The following is a 20,112-nucleotide window of genomic DNA, read 5'->3' as shown; positions in this document are numbered from 1 at the left end:
TAAACTAGCAAGGCATCTTCATCCCAGGAAGAACAGAGAACAATTGCTCATAGCTTTATTGTTGAAGAAATGAACAGGCTCTTTCCAGCATCGAAGGCCTACCTAGCCAAGTTCTTCCATAGCAGAAACTATATACCTAAAGACAACGTGCCTACAATGGACTTTCAGGCTCAAATGTAGAAAGCAAGTTGTGTTATCATAATTCCAAGTTATTTATGCTTTCCATCTGCTTGGAAAATCACACCTATAGTGTGAATATCCCCCTGGTTTCAGACCAGATGGACCATATATCATGCAGATGGTACGGGCAAACAGAGCAGTAGACACCACCCCACACACACATAACACACATACACATCATGATAGATCGGGAAGCGACAACTATGTTGTTTAATAGGCTACTCCCTCAAGTGATTATGCGTAAATCCTTCCATACCTATATGTGCCAAGCACACACTATTAGTGACTGGATTTTACACTCAACTGAATTGATATATGTCCAGAAGGGAATGTATTTCTGTGAAGTATTAATGGTGCTGCCAAAAATAATTTAACTCTCTCCATACAAATGTTGACGAGTCCCTGACTCATCTCTAGCTCTCTAAATAGCTATCAATTTGATTGCACCAGATTTTACTTCTGCAAGATATACCTTGAAATAGGTCATCAACCTCACCTTTGCTAAATGACTTAACCAGGCATCCCTGGCTGGGTGTGACTTAGACCTGAGTGTGGCCTGCGGTGATGCCAGCCACCAGCAGGTGGAGGCCAAGCGCTCTGTCCACCAACTCTGACGTTTGCTGAACTCAAAAAGCATATACCTCAGCTTCCTTCTGTCAGCAACTTACCTGATCTCTGTCACATACACAAAAAGGGATGGAGGGATGATGGCCAATAAAAATCACCAAAGGACTGAAATTAACAATGCGAGTAAAGGCGAGGGGCTAAGGGAACTGGCACTTTGACTACAGAGAGGAAAGGCCAGCGCTTCAAATGGCCTACTTGGAAAAGGGAAGAAATAAACATCCCTCCCTTCTTAGGGTTCACTAGCAATGAATTCCTATTTCTCTAGCCAAATACAACATTTTGATTTTACAGGCCTTAAGAATATTACAGAAACAGAGAAGGACTGTCTGCTACCTGTATTCCCTATCTTTCTGCTTCCAGAATTGCTCTGAAAATCAGGGGTCCCCAACCTTCCCTTTATTTTTTTAAAGATTTTATTTATTTAATTCATGAGAGACACAGAGACACAGGCAGAGGGAGAAGCAGGCTCCATACAGGGAGCCTGATATGGGACTCGATCCCGGGACCCCAGGATCATACCCTGGACCGAAGGCAGATGCTCAACCTCTAAGCCACCCAGGCATCCCCCAATCTTCCCTTTATGTCTAGAACCTGTAGCACACGTTCTGCTCTTGCCAAAATATTCCCAACACATATTTACTAACTGTAGTAACAGAACAACATAAAAACACAACAGGAAACAGGACTCCCACTTGCTCAGATTAGGTGTTAGCTGCAGATCAAATCAGAGACAGACTGAAATTTTCAATTGACAATTATCCCTCTTTTTCTTATTATTTTTATGGATTCCAACTTGTTAGCTATTTGTAGATTGAGAAACGGGAAACATTTTCTGGACTCTGCTTGCTACCGGAAATGTTACACCTGCTACGAAAAACCACAATGTTTCACGACTATTTGCAGAGTTTTTTGTTGTTTTTTTTTTTTAAAGTGTCATCGGGGAGACCAGAGGACCAAAACCACTGAAAGTATTTCAAGCCTTTGACATTCAAGGTGGTTCATTTTTTTCTCGTCCTTCCAAATGTTAAGGGAAACACCATTACCTTCTGCCAAAACGGTACTGTCTGTTTGTTGCCCAAATGTATTTATGGTGGGAAACATCTAATACAAAGAGACATAAAAAAAAGTTCTCCCTGCCCTCGGACACATGTTTACCGTATTCACAAGGCCCATGGGGCAGAGACTATTGGCAATTTGCACGCACATCACACAAACCCCAGGATCAGTATGGGACATCTTTGGGAAGGTGAATGGCTCTCACTTTATCACACCATACAGATCCTACTGCTTTCTTCAACTTTTGCCCCAACAATCTCCTTGATGGAAAGCGATGTGGTCATGGCATTCATGTCACAGTCCTTCCAAACACCTGTTAGCAAAATTTCTGAAGGTGGGATGAAATGAAGGCAAACTAACAATGGCCTGTGTATCCTGCAAAATAGGGAGACACAACACGATGACACAAAAGGGCCAAGCCCTCCAGGAGATGGTGCCGTGAGAGCAGGTCAACAGGGACCCAGGCTCTGGACAAGTAAGAATAGTTACTGGGGAGCACCTGGGTGGCTCCGTGGTTGAGCATCTGCTTTTGGCTCAGGGGTGCTGTGATGGAGTCCTGCATTGGGCTCCCCACAGGGAGCCTGCTTCTCCCTCCGCCTGTGTCTCTGCCTCTCTCTCCGTGTCTCTCATGAATAAATAAAATCTTAAAAAAGAAAAAGAGTAGTGATTGGCTGCAGGAGAATTTGTAATCTTTGGGCTTTGTGTAATTTAGTGACTAATTTTAGTTACTCATTGTTTTCTTGGCAATGTGAGCTCTGAACAATGCCTGAGAAGCACTGGTCTTGCCAGTAACTGGTCTGGGTGAGGCTAACCCGAGTATAAATTTCATAAATATCTATCAGGTAGTTTGAACTGAAAACAGGTATTTCTCTGATTAAAAAATAATGGATACTGTGGGTTTAAAGATAACAAAAGAAATAACATTTTCGCATATTTATTTTCCTTCATTTTCTGTGCCTAGCGGGACTTTATTGTCTATTTTATAACACAGGGATCATGTTTCTTAGAAAAATTATATCAATAGTCTATGTAGTTTGTACCTTATTGTTTTTTCTATTTGACAACTTATTTAACATTTATGTCACTGAACACTACTTGGTTTCTAGTTTTTAAATGTTATAAAATGTTCCTTCTGAAGGAAGATCTTGGTTTATAACCATATTCATAGCAATTGCTTAGACTATACATTTAAATAATTTAAATACTAAACACTAATCCCTTTATTCATTTCTAATGTCTCTACTGAGGACTGTTTTTGAATTTTTGCCCATCACGTTATGTTAACAGTCAATATAAAGAAAATAAAAAGAATCCTACAGTGAACATCCAAGAACATACTACCTGGGATCTCCAATTTACACATTACATTTGCTTTACTCTGTCCATCCATGTTGACTTTGAGTCATCTTTCAATCTATCACAAAATATCTTCATAAAATGTTTTTGAGAAATTCTATGGTGATTCTATATTTGATAGTATCTCTCTGTTGCTCTCACATGTGACCAACTACACTCGCTTGGGGTAAAACTGCCACAACGTGATTTTTTGTATGTGTTCAAGGTCTGGGAGGCTTTCCAACAGCTCCTGAGCTTTAGAACTTGGGAGGGCAAGTCTGAGGTCCACCTGATTGCTCTTTGGTAGCACATTCTTTCCCTCAATTGAAATGCTCCTAGGACTTTCTTATAAATTCTGAATTTAAATCTTTATTTTAATTTTTAAAAATCATTTTGTTTACTTATTTATTTGAGGGAGAAAGAAAGAGAACCAGAAGGGGGAGGGTCTGGGGGAGAAGCAGACTCTTAGCTAGTCAGGGAGCCCGACAGGTCGCTAGGTCCCAGGACCCTGGGATCACGACCTGAGCCGAAGGCAGACCCTTAACCAACTGAGCTGCTCAGGTGCCCCTGAATTTGAAATTTTAAAAGAATATATTCAGATGTTAGTCCCTCATTAATTCTGCCTTTTGTTGGTGATTTCTTATGAATCGCACACAGGAATTCCTTCAACTAGAAAAATGGGGACAACTTCAACTTAAGTCTGTTTTCTTCTGTTGGGCTGGCTGGTAGAGTGACTATTCCTGTCTTTACGGTCCCTTCTTGGCAAACTGAGTCATGAACCCACTGCTTCCTACTGTCAACCCCAAGCAAGGACTCTTGATAAAGAACGTGAGCGAGTGGAATTTCATAAACTATACTGCATCCACTTACAGTCTTGGAATGCTACTCTTTAAAATGAGATTCGTAGATTACAATTAAAATACTCATTTACATGCATGATTGGGTACCTAAGCAACCATGTCATAAAATCCCTCTCAATTAAGAGCTAATTACATGATAGAAAGATAATGAGAAGTGGCTGGTAGGACAGTGTTTTGCCCATTTTCCCACAGATTCATTGTTTAGAAAGGTCTGTATGGAATGGGAAGACAGAAGACCAACCATCTCCTGACTTTATCCACTGCACTGCAGACTTAGAAATTGGTACCTGGGTTCACAGGTGACAGATGAAAATGATCCCAAAGCTGGAAGGACCACAGGGCTCATCTGACCCAATGCCGCCATTTTCCTGGTAAGGGAACAGGACAGAAGAGACTACCATGGAATCCGAGAGAACTAGGGATCTGACTGTTAGTTCTGACTCTTGCACTCATCAGTATGGGAGCGGGAGTGACCCCTCAGTCCCTCTGGGAAGGAACAAAGGGAGATAAATATCCCAGGGCAATCCTGATCACAGACCACCCTTGGCTTTTCCTGCCCATCCCTTAATCTGGATCTAACCTGAGCCCTCGACTTGCCTGAAGATCCATGCATTTCTATGGAAATAGAGGATTTTCTGCCAGATGCATTTTTAAGAAAAGCCTAAGAGGCAGGTAGCATCATCACAGCCCCAAAGACACAGGTTGGTGGCCAGTACACAAACTCTATTTAAACAGCTCAGGTCCTCATTTTCCTCCAGCAGGACTGCAGAGCTGGTCCCTCCCATGGAGCACCGAGCCTCCAATGGTGCTCCTTTGCAAGGTGGCACCTGGTATTACAAACTTCATTTGATATATCTATGGGTATCCCCTTCTCATAAAGGAGGTTAGTGGTTTTCTTCCCCTTGACCTTCATCTCAATTATCTTTTTTTTCCAATCTACTCCCTGAGTATTGCCTTAACTGCCATCATGAACCTGCAGCAGCCCGGTCCCACCGCGGCTCCGCTAGGTGGCTGGCAGCACGGTTGCCATGGCAACACCTGTCAGCATTGGCTCCATATCTTCCTTTGAAAATTCTGCAGAATTTCTGCAGAAATTCCAAAGTTAATGAATTTTTGGCTCATCGGGCCTTCCAGGTCACAGCAGACTATCCAACAGTGATACACATTAGGACGCCGAAGTTTTAATTACACATTAGGACACCGAAGTTTTAATTAGACATTTATTTGCAAAGTCTATAAGAGAAGTGGATTGGAAAGGTGGGTTTCTCTTTCAAAGTGAAGGTGAATATGGTGTGTTGCACACTCTCAGAGCTGGGGACATGAGCAAGTACTAGTTTCCAAAGTAGCCAAGCCACAAGGGACAGCCTCATCTTAAAAGGCTGTTTAAGGGAAATGCCTTTCTGGTGCAAGGAACCAATCACCTTGCCTGGCCACGTTATCTTTGGGTAATACGAAAAAGCATTTGTTGCCACTGCTCGTATTGCTTTCCTTGTGATTGGCCCAGGCTTGGGTTGGCAGAAGGAGGCTGGGCTGCCAGATATGGCCAGAGACCAAATCAAAAATGGTGATCTGCAAATCACCTAAATGTCATCATGGTCTGCTGGCAAAACTCCCAACCCTGACCCTGCCAAAAACCACATGCACCTTTCTGGGCAGCCTGGAATGCGCCCAGATGATGAAATGGCCTGACTCTTGAGGACTGGTAGGCAGCTGACAGTGGCATTTGAAAGACCCTGACTACCGACCCTCTGTTTTTGTAGCCTTTGAACAGCTCATGGCATCAGTTAGCAAAACCTGCTCCAGGGTGATCTGTCAGCTATTGCCTAGCAAGTATCACAAGGGATTTAGAAATCCTTAATTTTTTAATGTGATAAGTTGTAGATTTTTGAACATGGGAAGAGATCTAGTTTAACAGGTACAGCATTCTTAGAAGAGAGAAAAGTGGCAGAGAAGGGGAAAATGATTTCCCCAAGGCCACCCTGCTGGTTAGCCATGGAACGAGTTCTCCAGACTCTCCATTCAGGAGTCTTCCTATTACATCCTCGTAAATACTTGCTTTACATCCAAAGTGGGGGATTAGGACACACGTTCCTCCTGAGGAGCTCACGGCTGAGGCTGCACAAGCATTTCTGCTTCCACTCTGACCCTTCAGCAACAAGACAGGAATGGCCACCGAGTTGTAGGATGTGTCGGTGTCAGCGTGGACAGATTTCAGCCTAGCTGTGACCCCAATGGCTTTAGTTAGATGTCATGTGAAACTGGCCTATAAATGGACTTTCATAAATCCTGCTCTTTTTGAAAACATAGCCATCTGGTGCAGTCAGGGGCTGGCTCTCTATGGATTGGAGTGCCAGGATTTAATTTCATGTTACCATTTTCTGGGTGTGTGATCTCTGTTAAACCACCAAAACTGTGTCTCAGTTTCCCTGACCTGTAAAATGGGGCAACAATACAGAAATAAAGCCTATTTCCTGGGGCTGCTGTGAAAAAAATGCATGTCAACCACTAGCGCTCAGTGCTGTCCACTATTACAATATGGTCCCTGTCTCCTTTAGCCTTATTCCCTCATGGTTGTTCTAGCCACACTGCCTTCCACTTCAGGCCACACGAAGTGAGTCTCAAAGAAAGCATCTGAGCTGACTGAGACTTGTGGAAAATGAAGGCAATTTGTCAGAGAAAATTTCTTGGATCCGAATGAGCAGGGTTTTTTTCCCCCTGATCATACATAGGATAGGGTTCCAGATGGTGTCCACTCACCAGGAGTGGTCCAGTGTAAGGGCCCTTCTGCCGTGGAGGAGCTGAGAAGATAGAATGAACAAGAAAGAGCAAGAAGCGGAGGCAGGATGGTAACACTCACTGGTCTGGGTCCTCACCTCCACATCATCCTCGGCCTACATAAATCTCACCATTGTCACCCACGGAGTGAGAGGGATGAGCCAGTTAAAGACGTCTCTAAGGCTCTTCCATCTCTAACTCTGATGTAGGGGCAGCGACTGGGATCAATGCTTACAGGAGAGGCTGTGAGGTAGGCATTGCTGTCTAAGCAGAGCTGTCTTTTGAACATCTGAATGGGTCTGATCTTTTGTTTTTAAGACTTTATTTATTTATTCATGAGAGACACAGAGAGAAGCAAAGACACAGATAGAGGGAGAAGCAGGGTCCCTGTGGGGAGCCCCATGGGGGACTCGATCCCAGGACCCCGGGATCAGGACCTGAGCTGAAGGCAGCCGCTCAACCACTGAGGACCCAGGTGCCCCTTGAATGGGTCTGGTCTTACACAGGCTTGCCAGGAATGGTTTCTGCGTGGGCTTATGAATTCAGCCAACGTACACTAAGAAGAGAGAATAGGGGAGGGGTTTGAGGGTGGGTTTTTTTTTTTTTTTTTTGGTTTTTGGTTCTTTATCTTGGTTAATTACAGCCAAAGCCCTGTTAAAAATATGTTGGTAAATTGAATATAAATTTTAAAAATGTAAATAAAAATGTCAAGCCAAAAAGTAAAAAAATGTCAAGCCAAACCACAAGATTTCCTATGTGGTTCTGAGTGAGCACTTTGAGTTTGGACATAATTCTATAATCATGAAGGGCAGACAAGCAATCAAGCTCCTCTGGTTTCCTGTGATCTTCTATGTCTTCCTCTGACCTATTGGGAGTTCACACCTGGAGGCGTAGTGGGAGCCCCAGCTCTCATGTTTTCCACACGAGGAGAAAACTCAAGTGCTTTTTCCCATACCGGTGACCATCACAGAGGAAATCCTGACTACTGTGTAGTCTTGGCCTCCTCCACCACCAGTCTATGTTTGCAGGAGCCTTGTCTACTGCCTGCATCACTGTCTCCCCTAGATCCAGAACAAAGCGTGATATCTAGAGAGGACTCAAATTATATTTGTCAACTAAATGAAGGAAGAAACTAGCACATGCCTTCTATTCAAGCCTACAGAAATCTTAGCAAGATGAATTCATAGACTGTGTCTGACACATAGATATATATTTGGTGGTTTAAATTGGTCTTGACAAGTCAACTTCAGTCTGGTGACTTTTCAAAAAACAAAACACAGCAAAACCAAAAGTAGTCCCCAAAATAATAGGTCAGTGTTTCATCTTCCAGGACTCTTCACCAATCCTAAAAACATCTTTACCTTGATCTTTTCCCCACTTATATTTTAGAAATGATGCTAACCCTAAATTTAATTGCAGTGTATTTCTTTAGAAATAATGGGGTGGGGGGGCAGGTATTGGTCCAGTTCACACAGAGCAAAATACAGGAGCTTTCAGAAATTTAGAAAAAATTAGACCGTGATTCTCTACAACAAAATGGAATAACTGTGGGTAAAATTCATTATCTGACTCTTAACCTAATTCTCTGGTATATATATATATTTTAAGATTTTATTCATTTATTCATGAGAAACACACACACAGAGAGAGAGGGAGGCAGAGACACAGGCAGAGGGAGAAGCAGGCTCCATGCAGGGAGCCCGATGCGGGACTCGATCCCGGGTCTCCAGGATCACACTCTAGGCCAAAGGCAGCGCTAAAACACTGAGCCACCCAGGCTGCCCTCTGGTATATATCTGAGACAAATATTAATCATTTATTTTCCTAAGATGATTTTCATTGCTTATATAACATGGAAACATTTGGACAAGAAACAAGTGCTGGCTTTTAAAACACATCCTATAGAAACACAGATGCAATTTAGTATTGCAGGGAAAAACTAAAGACATTAGATACGAGCGGAATCAAACAACAAACGAAAACGTAATAGTTACTGTTCTTGAAAGCCCCAGGTTTCTTTGTTAAAATTTCCTAATTTTGAAATTACATTTTTTTTTTTTTTTAACAAAACCACCACAAACTTCACCTCGGACAAAATGCACTGTCATGGCTGGAAATAAGAACTGTGTGGTGACAGTTTGGCAGCAAAAAGGATGACCTTAGAAGGTCATGTCAACCCAATCCTGACTTATGACAGCCATAGCCAACTCATTAATTAATGCCCAGGACACAATGTGGATTTTTTTAAATGTCTTCACACTAAATATCACACATCTAGCAAAGGAGGAGATCTTTCTTTAAAAAAAAAAAATAACCCTAACATTATCTTAGATTATTATGACCAGAAAGAAAGAAGCTTTAAATCTACATTAGAGAACAAGAATATATTCTGTGTAATGGTAGTCTCTTAAGTGTAAGGGAGAGCATGGGGAAGGATTGTCTTGATCCAGGTATGTCAATTTAAAACACACAAGATGGTAGCCACCTTAGATGAGTGTTAGGCAAGCAGAGGTAAGCTGCCTTCTTGTACTATTTTTGTTTAGACTGTATGAGAATGGAGACATGAACTACTCAAGATTTTTCTCCTCAGAGAGAGTGGCTCACAGGTGGGCTGTATGTACCTGCTGTTCTTACATAAACCTCTGGATCTTAGAAGGTGCCTGAATCCTTCATAAGACTCCCCAAATTGCCTTATATTTCACAAGGAATCCAACTGTTTTATTCTCTAAAGTTCACTTATAAGCTTTAGGAGACAAGTATTTCCAGAATGAAGAATGTTGCCAAATATCTCCTCACCCACAATCAGGGAAGCTGGCTTTAGTGACGGTTGATCCATACATTTTGCTAAATATCTTTCTTAAATTCTTAAAATCACCCTTGGTTAAAAAGATTTTATAAATCTTTATAGTAGGTATGATACAGTAGCTACTTAATGATGAGTGGCTATTAATATTGTTTACTGGAAAACCAATGAATTTGGATTCTGAAAAAAACAAAAACATATTGCTATATGTCTGGTAAAATAAGGATAGGAGTGCAAGGTACACAGCCAGGGCCCTCAGGGAGGTGATCATGGACAATCACCATTCCAGCCCACTTTTAACACATGAGCTCATCTATTTCACATCCCCTGTCTACTGTACATCAAACAGCTTTGCTCAAAACCCTGGATATTTTGGCATTAAGCCTTACACTGAGTAGTCTGGGCCACGGAATCAATGTAGTTTAAAAGCACTGTTGAGGGTGAAGTCTGTGCTGCTACTCAAAATAGAAATTCGATAAGAACTTTTTGGAACCAAAGCAATTTCTAAACCAACATCTGAACCTTATCAATATCTTTCTAATTCCTTGGTATCATCCATATTCTTTCCAAAATCGAATCTCTTTTTTTTAATTATAAGAGTCGTAAAACAAAATCAACTGTAGATTCCCTTCCTTTGGTATTTACATAATCTTAAAGTTAAGTTGGGAGGGCAGATCGCAGTCTGACACCAAATAAAAAGGCCCCTTCTGCACTGAGTTAAGGAGATCACCAGGGTATCTGGGAGAAAAGGTGAACACTGGAGCCTGAAGCCTCAGCCCTCTCCAATCAAGAGTCCAAGCAAGCAGCCTTCCAAGAGGGACTCAACCTAGCAGAACACATTTCTTGTTTTCCCTATAGGACTTGGTCCAACTCTATATCTTTAAATGGAAAGCATGAGCATTTTTGCTTGAGTCATTCTTAATCTGTATTTCCCATCACTATCTTGCTCTATTATTTATTTTTCTACTCTATTAATAAACTATAGATTTGACAGATGACCTACCCCCTTCCTGATAAAATAACACAACAAATAATAGCAAGAAATATAACTTTAATTTCTCTAGTTACCTAATCTAGTCAATGTTATTTTGGGGGCAAGGGAGACTGGTTTTCATCTTTGTACAGATTCCATAAAGACTGTAGGGAATGGTAACCAGACTGAGAGTCTTTGGAGACATTTTAACTGTATTTCATAAACAAACTAAATTCCATTCTCCATGAGTATTTTTTTTAAATAGGTCCCACACCCAGCATGGGGCCCAAAGTGGGGCTTGAACTCATGACCCTGAAATAAAGACTTGCACTGAGATCAGATGCCCAAACCACTGAGCAACCCCGGTGCCCCTCTCCATGAGTATTTTGAATTAAAGTTTCCTTAGTATTATCCTACACTTTGAGGAAGGTTAAACTACCCAATTCAACATGGCACACACAGAGTTCATGCCAGTTTGTGATGTGGTGTGGTATATGGGTGCATGGAGCAAGGGTAAGAGCAGGTTTCTAAGCAGACAAAGGGCCTTCACCCTTGCATAAAATATATCCTCAAGGTTCCTCTTATTAAAAGAGCCAACACCAGACATGATCTTGAGGAAATGGTTGTGTACACAGGAATCTTTATAGATTCAAGGATTTTTAATATAGGATTTCAATCCTTCATCAGGACTTAACCAACCTACAAAGCTAGCATTATAAGAAATCAACATGTAGACACAACCAACAAAGTTATTATCCTCTGTTTATCCCCTGCAGATTGGTCCCTCACTTGAAGGCCCATCTCTAGCCATCCCAGGTGGAGCATAGCATTAACAAGGCTGGTTATTTGTGAGGTCTGCAATCTTAACTACCATGAATGGGAGAGTCTCAGAAAAGAATGAGGGCATCCTTTTTTGAGAACCAAGCCTGTGGCTACATGACATTTCTCTCTAGTTCATAAGATCGGGTCTCTAGATCACTTCCTTTCAAAACCATGAAAGACAATGAAGTTTCACTGTCAAAGACACATAGGCTATTTGAACCTGGGGAGTCATGGCAGATGAGGAGGTGATTTGGCCCAAGTGAAGCATGGATGGGAAGGGAGAAATGAGATCACAAGATGAGCAGGACTGTGGCAGGGGAGGCAGGCGGAGGGTGGGAGGGGGGGCGGTGCTCACCACTGCCCCCTCCACTGGCTCCTCAGCCTGGGTGTCCAGTCCAGAGTCCAGCCCAACAGCAGGTACAGCAGCGACAGGGGGCTCCTCTGCTTTCGGCTCTGTGGGCGGAGCCTGCTCAGATTCAGCCTTTGATTGTTTGTTTTGAGCATTAGAGGAAAAGATTCAACATGTGAATGGATAACATCACAGAATACCGGACAATTAAGACTTTCTTCGTCATCCAGTAGGCAACTAGCTTCATTAAATCTGTGTAGGAAGAAAGCCCCACATTTGGCCTCATAAGCCCTTAACTGAAAATTAACTCTTGTTAAGCTTGTCTTTAGCATCACTGAGCATCATAATTCTCCCTGAAGTTAGACAAAGACTTACCATTTTGACTACTCATTGTACTTACTTGTAACTTTATGACATCTGTAAGAGATCCTCAAATGGTACCCTCTACTATTTAACAGAGAGAGAGAGAGAGAGAGGAAATCCTAGGAGCGCCCCACCTTTGCTGGTTGAATGGAGGGAGGAAGAGCTCAGAGGTGCATGGTTCTGGGACCTCCCAGTTCTGCTTACATGCACTGTACCCAAAATGGAGGGGCCACCCCAATATTCATATCAAAATGCATCAGTCTGCATGGATAGGTCATTATGAAGTCATTGTGCCATTGCCCTGGCTGGGAGGAGCAGGCCCAGCTACCTGGCCAGTAGACACCCCAATCACAGATACTTTGCTGCCTCATATAGTTTCTTGTTTCGCTTCTCCCCCCATCCCCAACAGATCCTTAGCAATCCATTTCCTTTCATATAATAAGCTAGTTCTGTAAAGAACCACAGGGTGGTATTCTCTGGTACCAATTAGACTATTCTAATTGTGTGGACAAGAGTAGGGTCTTTGCATCCCACTGTGACCTTTTCTCATAGACATCCTCCAATTATATGCTGAATCGAGCCTCTGGACTCTTAGCTCCAGACTTTGTTAGTTTTAAAATGATCAATATTAAGCAACAACAGGCCACAGGCCATCAAAAATACCACAGCCACTGCCTGTCACCACAGCTACTGAAAATGTTCCCTCTTTTTCAATTTGGACTAATGTAAGCATATGTATTTAGCAGTATCACTTCACTAGATGGGTGGCCATTAGAAGGCACAGTAAGGTTCTTTTTCATCAGGACACTGAAACTGTAAGAAAGCTGAAAAGTGCTTTCCTGGAGTAGTAAGAAGTCTCCAATAGATCCTGTGATTGGAGAAATTGGCTAACTTTTGTCAGACTTTCACCAGAAGCAGTGAAAAATCTCCCCTAGCTCTCTCACACACATCTGCCCACAAAGGTGGGTGCACATGACAAGTTCCATATAGAAGGGATGGGAACGCTTTGCTAAGATTATAGGAAATGAGTAACGAATGGCTTAGTGTTGGATAAACACACAAAATTTTTCTCTTGTGCCCCCCACCAAACCCTCCATTGTGACTCCTGCCTTGATCACACACCACCCTTCCCTTTAATGGGCATAATAAAAAAGAAAGGACACGCTGGTAGATAAGTGTGCAGAGATTTGATATTTTTATGGGCTTTTATAACCTTTACGGGGTGATCTGACACAATTTTTAAGAAAGGATGAGATAAAATTCGCTCTAATATACTTTTAGGAGTTTTTTATGGGAAAAGATTTCACTTTTATTGTTCAAAAAGAATTATCTTTGCAACAGAACACGGTTTCAGAGCAGCGAAGAGATACCGTGTAAGCGCTCAGGATATAACCTTAACAATTTGGAAATCAAGGTGATTTGCTATGAGAAGATGGTATCAAATGACCGACACAACAAGGAAAGCAAGGGTAATTTGACAAAGCACCAAGAAATCCATATGCAGAGAGCTGTCCCCCTGTGAGCTGAGTGTATAAGAAGAAAGCATGAAGCCAGATAAGGAGCCAAGAGAAGTGTCAAAATAGGAGTCAAATACATATATCGTGGTACATTAAATAAATACAAAGATAACTTAAAATGAAAAAAAAAATCTGTGTCAGAGCTTGGGCTTCTTGGAAGTCCAGAAAAAACTTTGAAGTTTTATATAAGACCAGAATAAGTAAGTGGTTTTGGATATGAGCTGAATTGTGTTTGCTTGCTAAAATCAGACAAAACAACAGAAGCATAGTATGAAGAGAAGGTAGGATTGGTTATGTCCCTACAAGTCACAACATTTCCCCTGTCTTATAATATCACACTAGATACTACAATACAGCTCTGCAATTTAACAACTTAAATTCTAGGGAGGCAAGCATAACTCACTCAACGATGAGTAGGGGTGAAACATGATAGCATGATTATACATAAAAATCAACTATTCCAACTTAAAAACAGAAGTCACCCTTCTATTCCTTCTAAGATAATGTAAAACTGTAACTTTTTTGTCAAGACAGAAGAAAAGCCAAGGTAAATCGTGAATCACATCTTGTGGGATAATCTAAAGTAGTCCTGTCAGAACTATGCCCTGCTTCTACCACTTTTTTTCTACAAGATGCCTCCTGTAACATACCTTGCAAATGGATTGATACCATGCCATACCCATTTAGGAGCTCTGGTGATCATTTCCTATTGTTTTCTTGGGCTAGGAAGGTCATCATTACACATTCAAAGGAGAAGTATATTCTAAATTTTTTGGTGGGGGCAGGATATCACAATGGTTTAACTCTGATATACAGAAATGGAATTCTTCCTTTAGAACAAAATGAGATGTGCAGCCTTCCTGCACATTTTCCAGTATCGTCTGTCATAAGATGGAAAGCAGGTCATTACAGATGAAGGATATGGGTTGGGAGTGGGGTTAAGAGTCTGGTCACATTCCAGTATAGCACTTGCCTTCAAGTCCTGCTTCTCCAAACTTGGGAGAGCTGATTTAGTGAGAACTGCAAAGGGCCGTAGAGGTAACTGAGACCTGAGCAAGGTTTGCAGAGTTTAAACTTGTACTCAAGGGATGTGCTATGGGGCCGTAAGATGCAGACTGGAGAGATGTACAGCTGACCTGCTAACTTAAACCTTCACTTTGCTCAGACCAGTCAATGAACGAAATGTTGGGAAACTGTCCTGCTCCTGGGAAGAGCCTACAGAATCACCACTCAGTGGGAGATGTGCATTTACTATGATTTCCTAGTTCCCCACATGGCTTAGCCAATGTTAGCAGCATCTGCAAGACTGGGCATGACAAGGTTAAGTTCCTCAAAGGAAAGAAGGTATAAAATGTCTACTTCAGAGCACACATACCCAAAGAAGAGAAGAGCAGGCAACAGAAGCTCCTACGACAAGCTGTGAGCAGTAGGAAGATGTTTTAAGAAACTTAAAAACCACTGGATTCTATGCCTGGACCTTTGCCTCCATGTAATAGGTCTGAGTTTAATTATGATCCACTGTCTTTCCTTTTATAGCAATATTCCTCCATTTTTCTCTTGACCCACTCACAACTGATAATTAAAAATGTCATGCTCCAGTGTTGGCATAACCCTGACTCCATCACCCAGGCTGAAAATTACCAATGAACATGACACATAATTCTCTCTGGCTCCCTTATCAACACCAACATAATTTGCATTTTAAATATTTAAATCTTGATTCGCAGGCGACACAGACTCCTCTCTCATCTGGTTACCCAAAATGCAAAAGTCTGAAAATCGGTGGACGAGGTATTATCAATGGGCTAGCCTTTGAGAAATATTAAAGTAACCTTTAAAGACAAACATCCCAGAACAGAACTCCTTACTTAGAAGTGAAATCATCTAAATAGAAACATGTATTCTACTTAAATCCAATTCTTAGCTTCCAATGTGAAAGCCAGGAGTTGGGATAATTATATCCCGTTCCCACGGGAAAGCCAGTGAGCTACAAATAACCCTCGTGAACGCCGCAAACTGTATGGCACACCACCACCAAGCTCACAAGGGACATTATTTAAGGCCTCTTTTTTCAACATCCCTAGTAAGGTGCTAGGGAAAAGCTTTCCCATGAAAGCTGCAACAACAATCTTGTTGGAATCTCCTCTAACACCTAGAGTAATTCTGTTTGCTCCTACTCACTCCCTAGCCAAGCTTTGCCCTCATGTCCTTTGGCAGCAACAGAGGAATCACATCTCTGGTATGCAAGACTCCTTTCTAAGACTCACACGGGGGAGGGAGGAGATGAGAAAAGAGATAGTTTCTGGCTCAAGGAGAAGCAAGGATCTATCCTGAAGCATGAATTCTTGAGGCAGTTTTACTTCTAAACCTGTGGAGTAAGTTATACTCAAGTGGAAACATCCATGTCATTGATGGATTTACAAGGCTCCACCGAAGCCTGGAAGTAGGAGGCTTTTGTTTTGTTTTGTCTTGTCTTTGCTGGGATCACTGTGCCTTTATAAATAGAAGCAACTAAAATCAAAGTCACAGTGAGATTTTTCAGCAGCTTTCCTTCCTATTTTCTAAAAAAGGAAGGGCTGCAGAAACTACATTCTGGATATTCAAGCTCTAGATAACCTAGAATGATCGACCCTAGAACCTTCAAGAGCAACTAACAACATTCCCAAAAACACACACTGAAGTCAGCTTACCAAGTCACAGATCATGCTCTGGTCTGTCTGCATTGTGAATAATGAAGTGTCCTGGGGCTGAAATTGGGGAGGAAACAAAAGAAAACTTATCAAAGTTCCAGCTAATTTGCTGAAAGAAAAAAAGAAAGAAAGACAAAGATATCATTTAAATTAGCTTCCATCAGTTGTATCAATAAATACATTATAAAGTTTTTTAAAGTCTTTTATTTTAAATCAGAAAAGCAGATAATACAAAAGTAATTTTAACAGTAGATGTCTTAAACATAAATGTGAGCTATGAAACCACGCATTAGTACAGTTAAGAGTCATTAAAACAAAGAGCTCACACTCTTTTTTTTTTTTTTAAACCTCATGCTCATTTTTGTTCTATAGCTTTTCTTCTGGACATCTACACTGAATTAGAATACAGTGGCTTTCAGCTACAAATTCACATTTTTTAAATGTTGAAAATTCAGTCTTACTCTATCACCTACCTGTGACTTCTATGGGTTAATAATAAGCCATATCTTAAAAATTGTATACCATGTATTCATTGACTTAAATAAAACCAAGCTGGAATAAATCTAAGGGAACAGTGATCTCTAACACAATATTCATCTCTCATTACGCTGGTAGCCAGGCTTACACCTACCAGACAGAAGACCAGAAGAGCCATTCCTGGTTAATCTGACCAGTTGTAGACAGAAAAAAAAAAAAAAAAAAAAAGTACCTACAGAATTTGATATCAGAGCTCCCCAAAAGAAAAGATGAGACAGTGACAGTTGATTAAAGATGCTGTATTGAGGAATTACTTGAATCCAAACTAAACAATAAAGGGAATTTCATAAAGCAAATCAAAAAAAGGCATCAATCTATAAGCATAAAAGAATACAAAAGGTAAGAGCAACACAATTTTGAAATTGAAGAATAGATGAATGAAGACGTTACTTGGCAGATCCCAAAAAAATCTGTATCCTAAGGTGATGTGAGAAATGCCAACAGCAAGTCAAGTTTATTACTCAGAACTCCCAAAGGATCAAAAATTAGAAACACGAGGACCAAGAAAAATGGAAGCTGGGTGGTACTAAAGATGGAGAACTGGCTGTGAGTCTGTTAAAAAGTAACTAGACCTCAAGCATGCATCCAAAAACCAAGCAATATCCTTTGACCCCACCACTAGCCTTGGCATTATTTCTGTGGAGGTTGAAACAAAGGGCCTCTGGACTGGGGAACACAGAGGCATATTAGAAAAGTAGCAGCCTTAAGTGAGCACTTAAGTACTGAGAGCGCACATCCCCTCCCTCCAGCTCCCAACTTCTTCCCCAGCCACTTCCTGTTATACCCACAGACAGGAGACCAGAAGAGCTAGAGATTTCACCAGCCCAAGAAAAATGCCTCCAGAATTTCATCAGGGGCTCCTCAACAGGAAAACTCAACCAGAAAATTCCAGAACAGTATGTTTAGTCAATGAGCTCTACCTACCTGTACGAGTCTCCTGTCAGCTTTTTATTATCCCCCTCTCAAATATGAGTAGACAGACAAGACCACCAGATGTTTAGGAAAAGTCTCAAGTATTAAAGGGAAAAACTGAATAGTTAAAAAAAGGAAGTGGAAGAAACAGACTAAGTGTAAAATGACCTTCAAAAATGGACACGATCATTAGTATTTCCAGAGATATGATGTAAGAAGAGGATGCTATTAAAAAACTAATATTCAGTAAGGAAAAAGAGCTCTTGGAAATTTAAAAAAGAATGGTAGTGACAAATCTATTGAAAGAGCTGGAAAGTAAAGAAAGATAACCAAAAAAGGAAAAACAATGATTAGAAGACTAAACTAGGAAGCCAATATAGGAAATGGAGAATGTGACAGAATGACAGAACAAAAAAATGGAAGAGAAATTATCAGTAACATTAAAAAAAAAATCCCCAACTAAAGGACACAGATTTTTAGAATAAAAGAGCCTTAATACAATGTATGGAAATGGACTCAGACCACAGTATATCACTGTAAAATTTCAGAAACACAGGTTAAAAAAGAGATTCTACAAACTTCCAGAATAAAGAGAGAGTAGTATGGCAGGCAGCAGGGAGAGAGAGAGAGAGAAAGAGAGAGAGAGAGAGATAGAGAAGAATTTTCTCAAAAATACCAAGAATCAAAACGATATAGTGATTCATCACTTCCATACATCACCTGGTGTTCATCACAAGTGTGCTCCTTAATCCTCATCACCTATTTCCCCCATCCCCTACACCATATCCCCTCTGATAACCATCAATTTGTTCTCCATAGTTAAGAATCTGTCTCTTGATTTGTCTTTCTCTCTTTTCATTCTTTTTGCTCATTTATTTCTTAAATTCCACATATGAGTGAAATCATAAGGTATTTGTCTTTCTGTGACTTATTTCATTTAGCATTACACTTTTTCTAAGTTTTTATTTTAATTCCAATATAGTAAACATAGACTAATAACTATCATTCCCCAGTAATTTTTAATACTTCAGTCTCTATACAAATACAAATTGCCTGAAAATTGAAATTAAAATTTTGATATAAGATACAGGATTTCTTTTTTTTTTTTTTTTTTTTTTTTATTTATGATAGTCACAGAGAGAGAGAGAGGCAGAGACACAGACAGAGGGAGATGCAGGCTCCATGCACCAGGAGCCCGACATGGGATTCGATCCCAGGTCTCCAGGGTCACGCCCTGGGCCAAAGGCAGGCGCCAAACTGCTGCGCCACCCAGGGATCCCAAGATACAGGATTTCTAGTAGTAGATCAAAGTGATGTTGAAGAACCACTATACTATTACACAAAGCCATTGACAATTAATGGTTATGTCCAATTAAAGACCAGTTAATAAATGAAAAGAGAGTCAACAAAGGATAATTACATAACAAGTACTTGGAATTCAAATACTATTTATTTTATTTCTTTTTTTAAGATTTATTTATTTGAAAGAGAGAGAGAGAGCATGGGAGCATGGTGGGTTGGGGGAAGGGGGTGGCAGAGGGAGAAGGAGAGAGAAACTCTAAGCAGACTCTGCACTGAGCACGGAGCCAGACTTGGGGCTTGATCTCATGACCCAAAGATCACGAATGTGAGCCAAAACCAAGAATCAGAGGGTTAACCGACTATGTCACCCAGGCACCCTGAGAATACTATTTAAATAATTATGTTCAAGATTAAGAAAAGCCCTTGGAAAAACTGATGAAACCCTCAATTATCAACTCAAAATCTATTTTTGGGAAAAAAAAGACTATGATCCTGCTATAAAAGCCAAACATGATGCAAAGTTATTACTTGTAGATTATTTCTGTTGGAAAATTGTTTATTCTAAAAATTGGCATGGAGTTTTCATGATCTTAATTTATTAAATCTAAGATAAGATTAATTTTTAAAAAGAATCAAAAGCAGTTTCTCAGTTGTGACATTAGGAGGTAGAAATTGATGGATTAATGGCTTTGAAATTCTAGAGGAAAATTATATTCTAATATAATATCCAATCTAGAAGACCATTATGTAAATAGATAAAGACATTTCAGGTGTACACGGTCACAAATATATACCAAAGAAATTTCAGGTGTACACGGCCACAAATATATACCTCTCATGCATACTTTTCTTAGGAAGCTACTGGAGGATGTGCTTTAATATGCAGATGAAGGTGTATTCTAACATGTGGCATTAAACCACAAATGAGGAAGATTTGTGCCTAGAAAAGAATGGACTGACATAAGGGAGAAGTGAAGGCAATGCCTAGGACAGACCTACCAGGAGAGCCTG

The 20,112-nt window shown here is 40.7% G+C and overlaps 1 protein-coding gene across 3 annotated transcripts in view; it reads right to left on the bottom strand.

Moving 5' to 3' along the window:
* Positions 1–20,112, bottom strand: part of AMPH (amphiphysin) — a 211,348-nt gene that overhangs the window by 13,510 nt on the left and 177,726 nt on the right. The window contains exons 16-17 of one of the 3 annotated variants that reach the window (XM_038562672.1): positions 16,351–16,407; positions 11,787–11,912 (exon numbers count right to left, since the gene is read on the bottom strand). The exons of 1 other annotated variant lie outside the window; for it this stretch is intronic. In XM_038562672.1, the coding sequence (XP_038418600.1) occupies positions 11,787–11,912; positions 16,351–16,407 (183 nt within the window). The remainder of the gene's footprint in view (positions 1–11,786; positions 11,913–16,350; positions 16,408–20,112) is intronic. One more of the 3 variants, XM_038562673.1, reaches the window with a different exon arrangement.

This window comes from Canis lupus, chromosome 18, assembly GCF_011100685.1.
Source record: "Canis lupus familiaris isolate Mischka breed German Shepherd chromosome 18, alternate assembly UU_Cfam_GSD_1.0, whole genome shotgun sequence".
Taxonomy (NCBI): Eukaryota; Metazoa; Chordata; class Mammalia; order Carnivora; family Canidae; genus Canis; species Canis lupus.
This window is presented reverse-complemented; position numbering and strand designations above follow the sequence as displayed.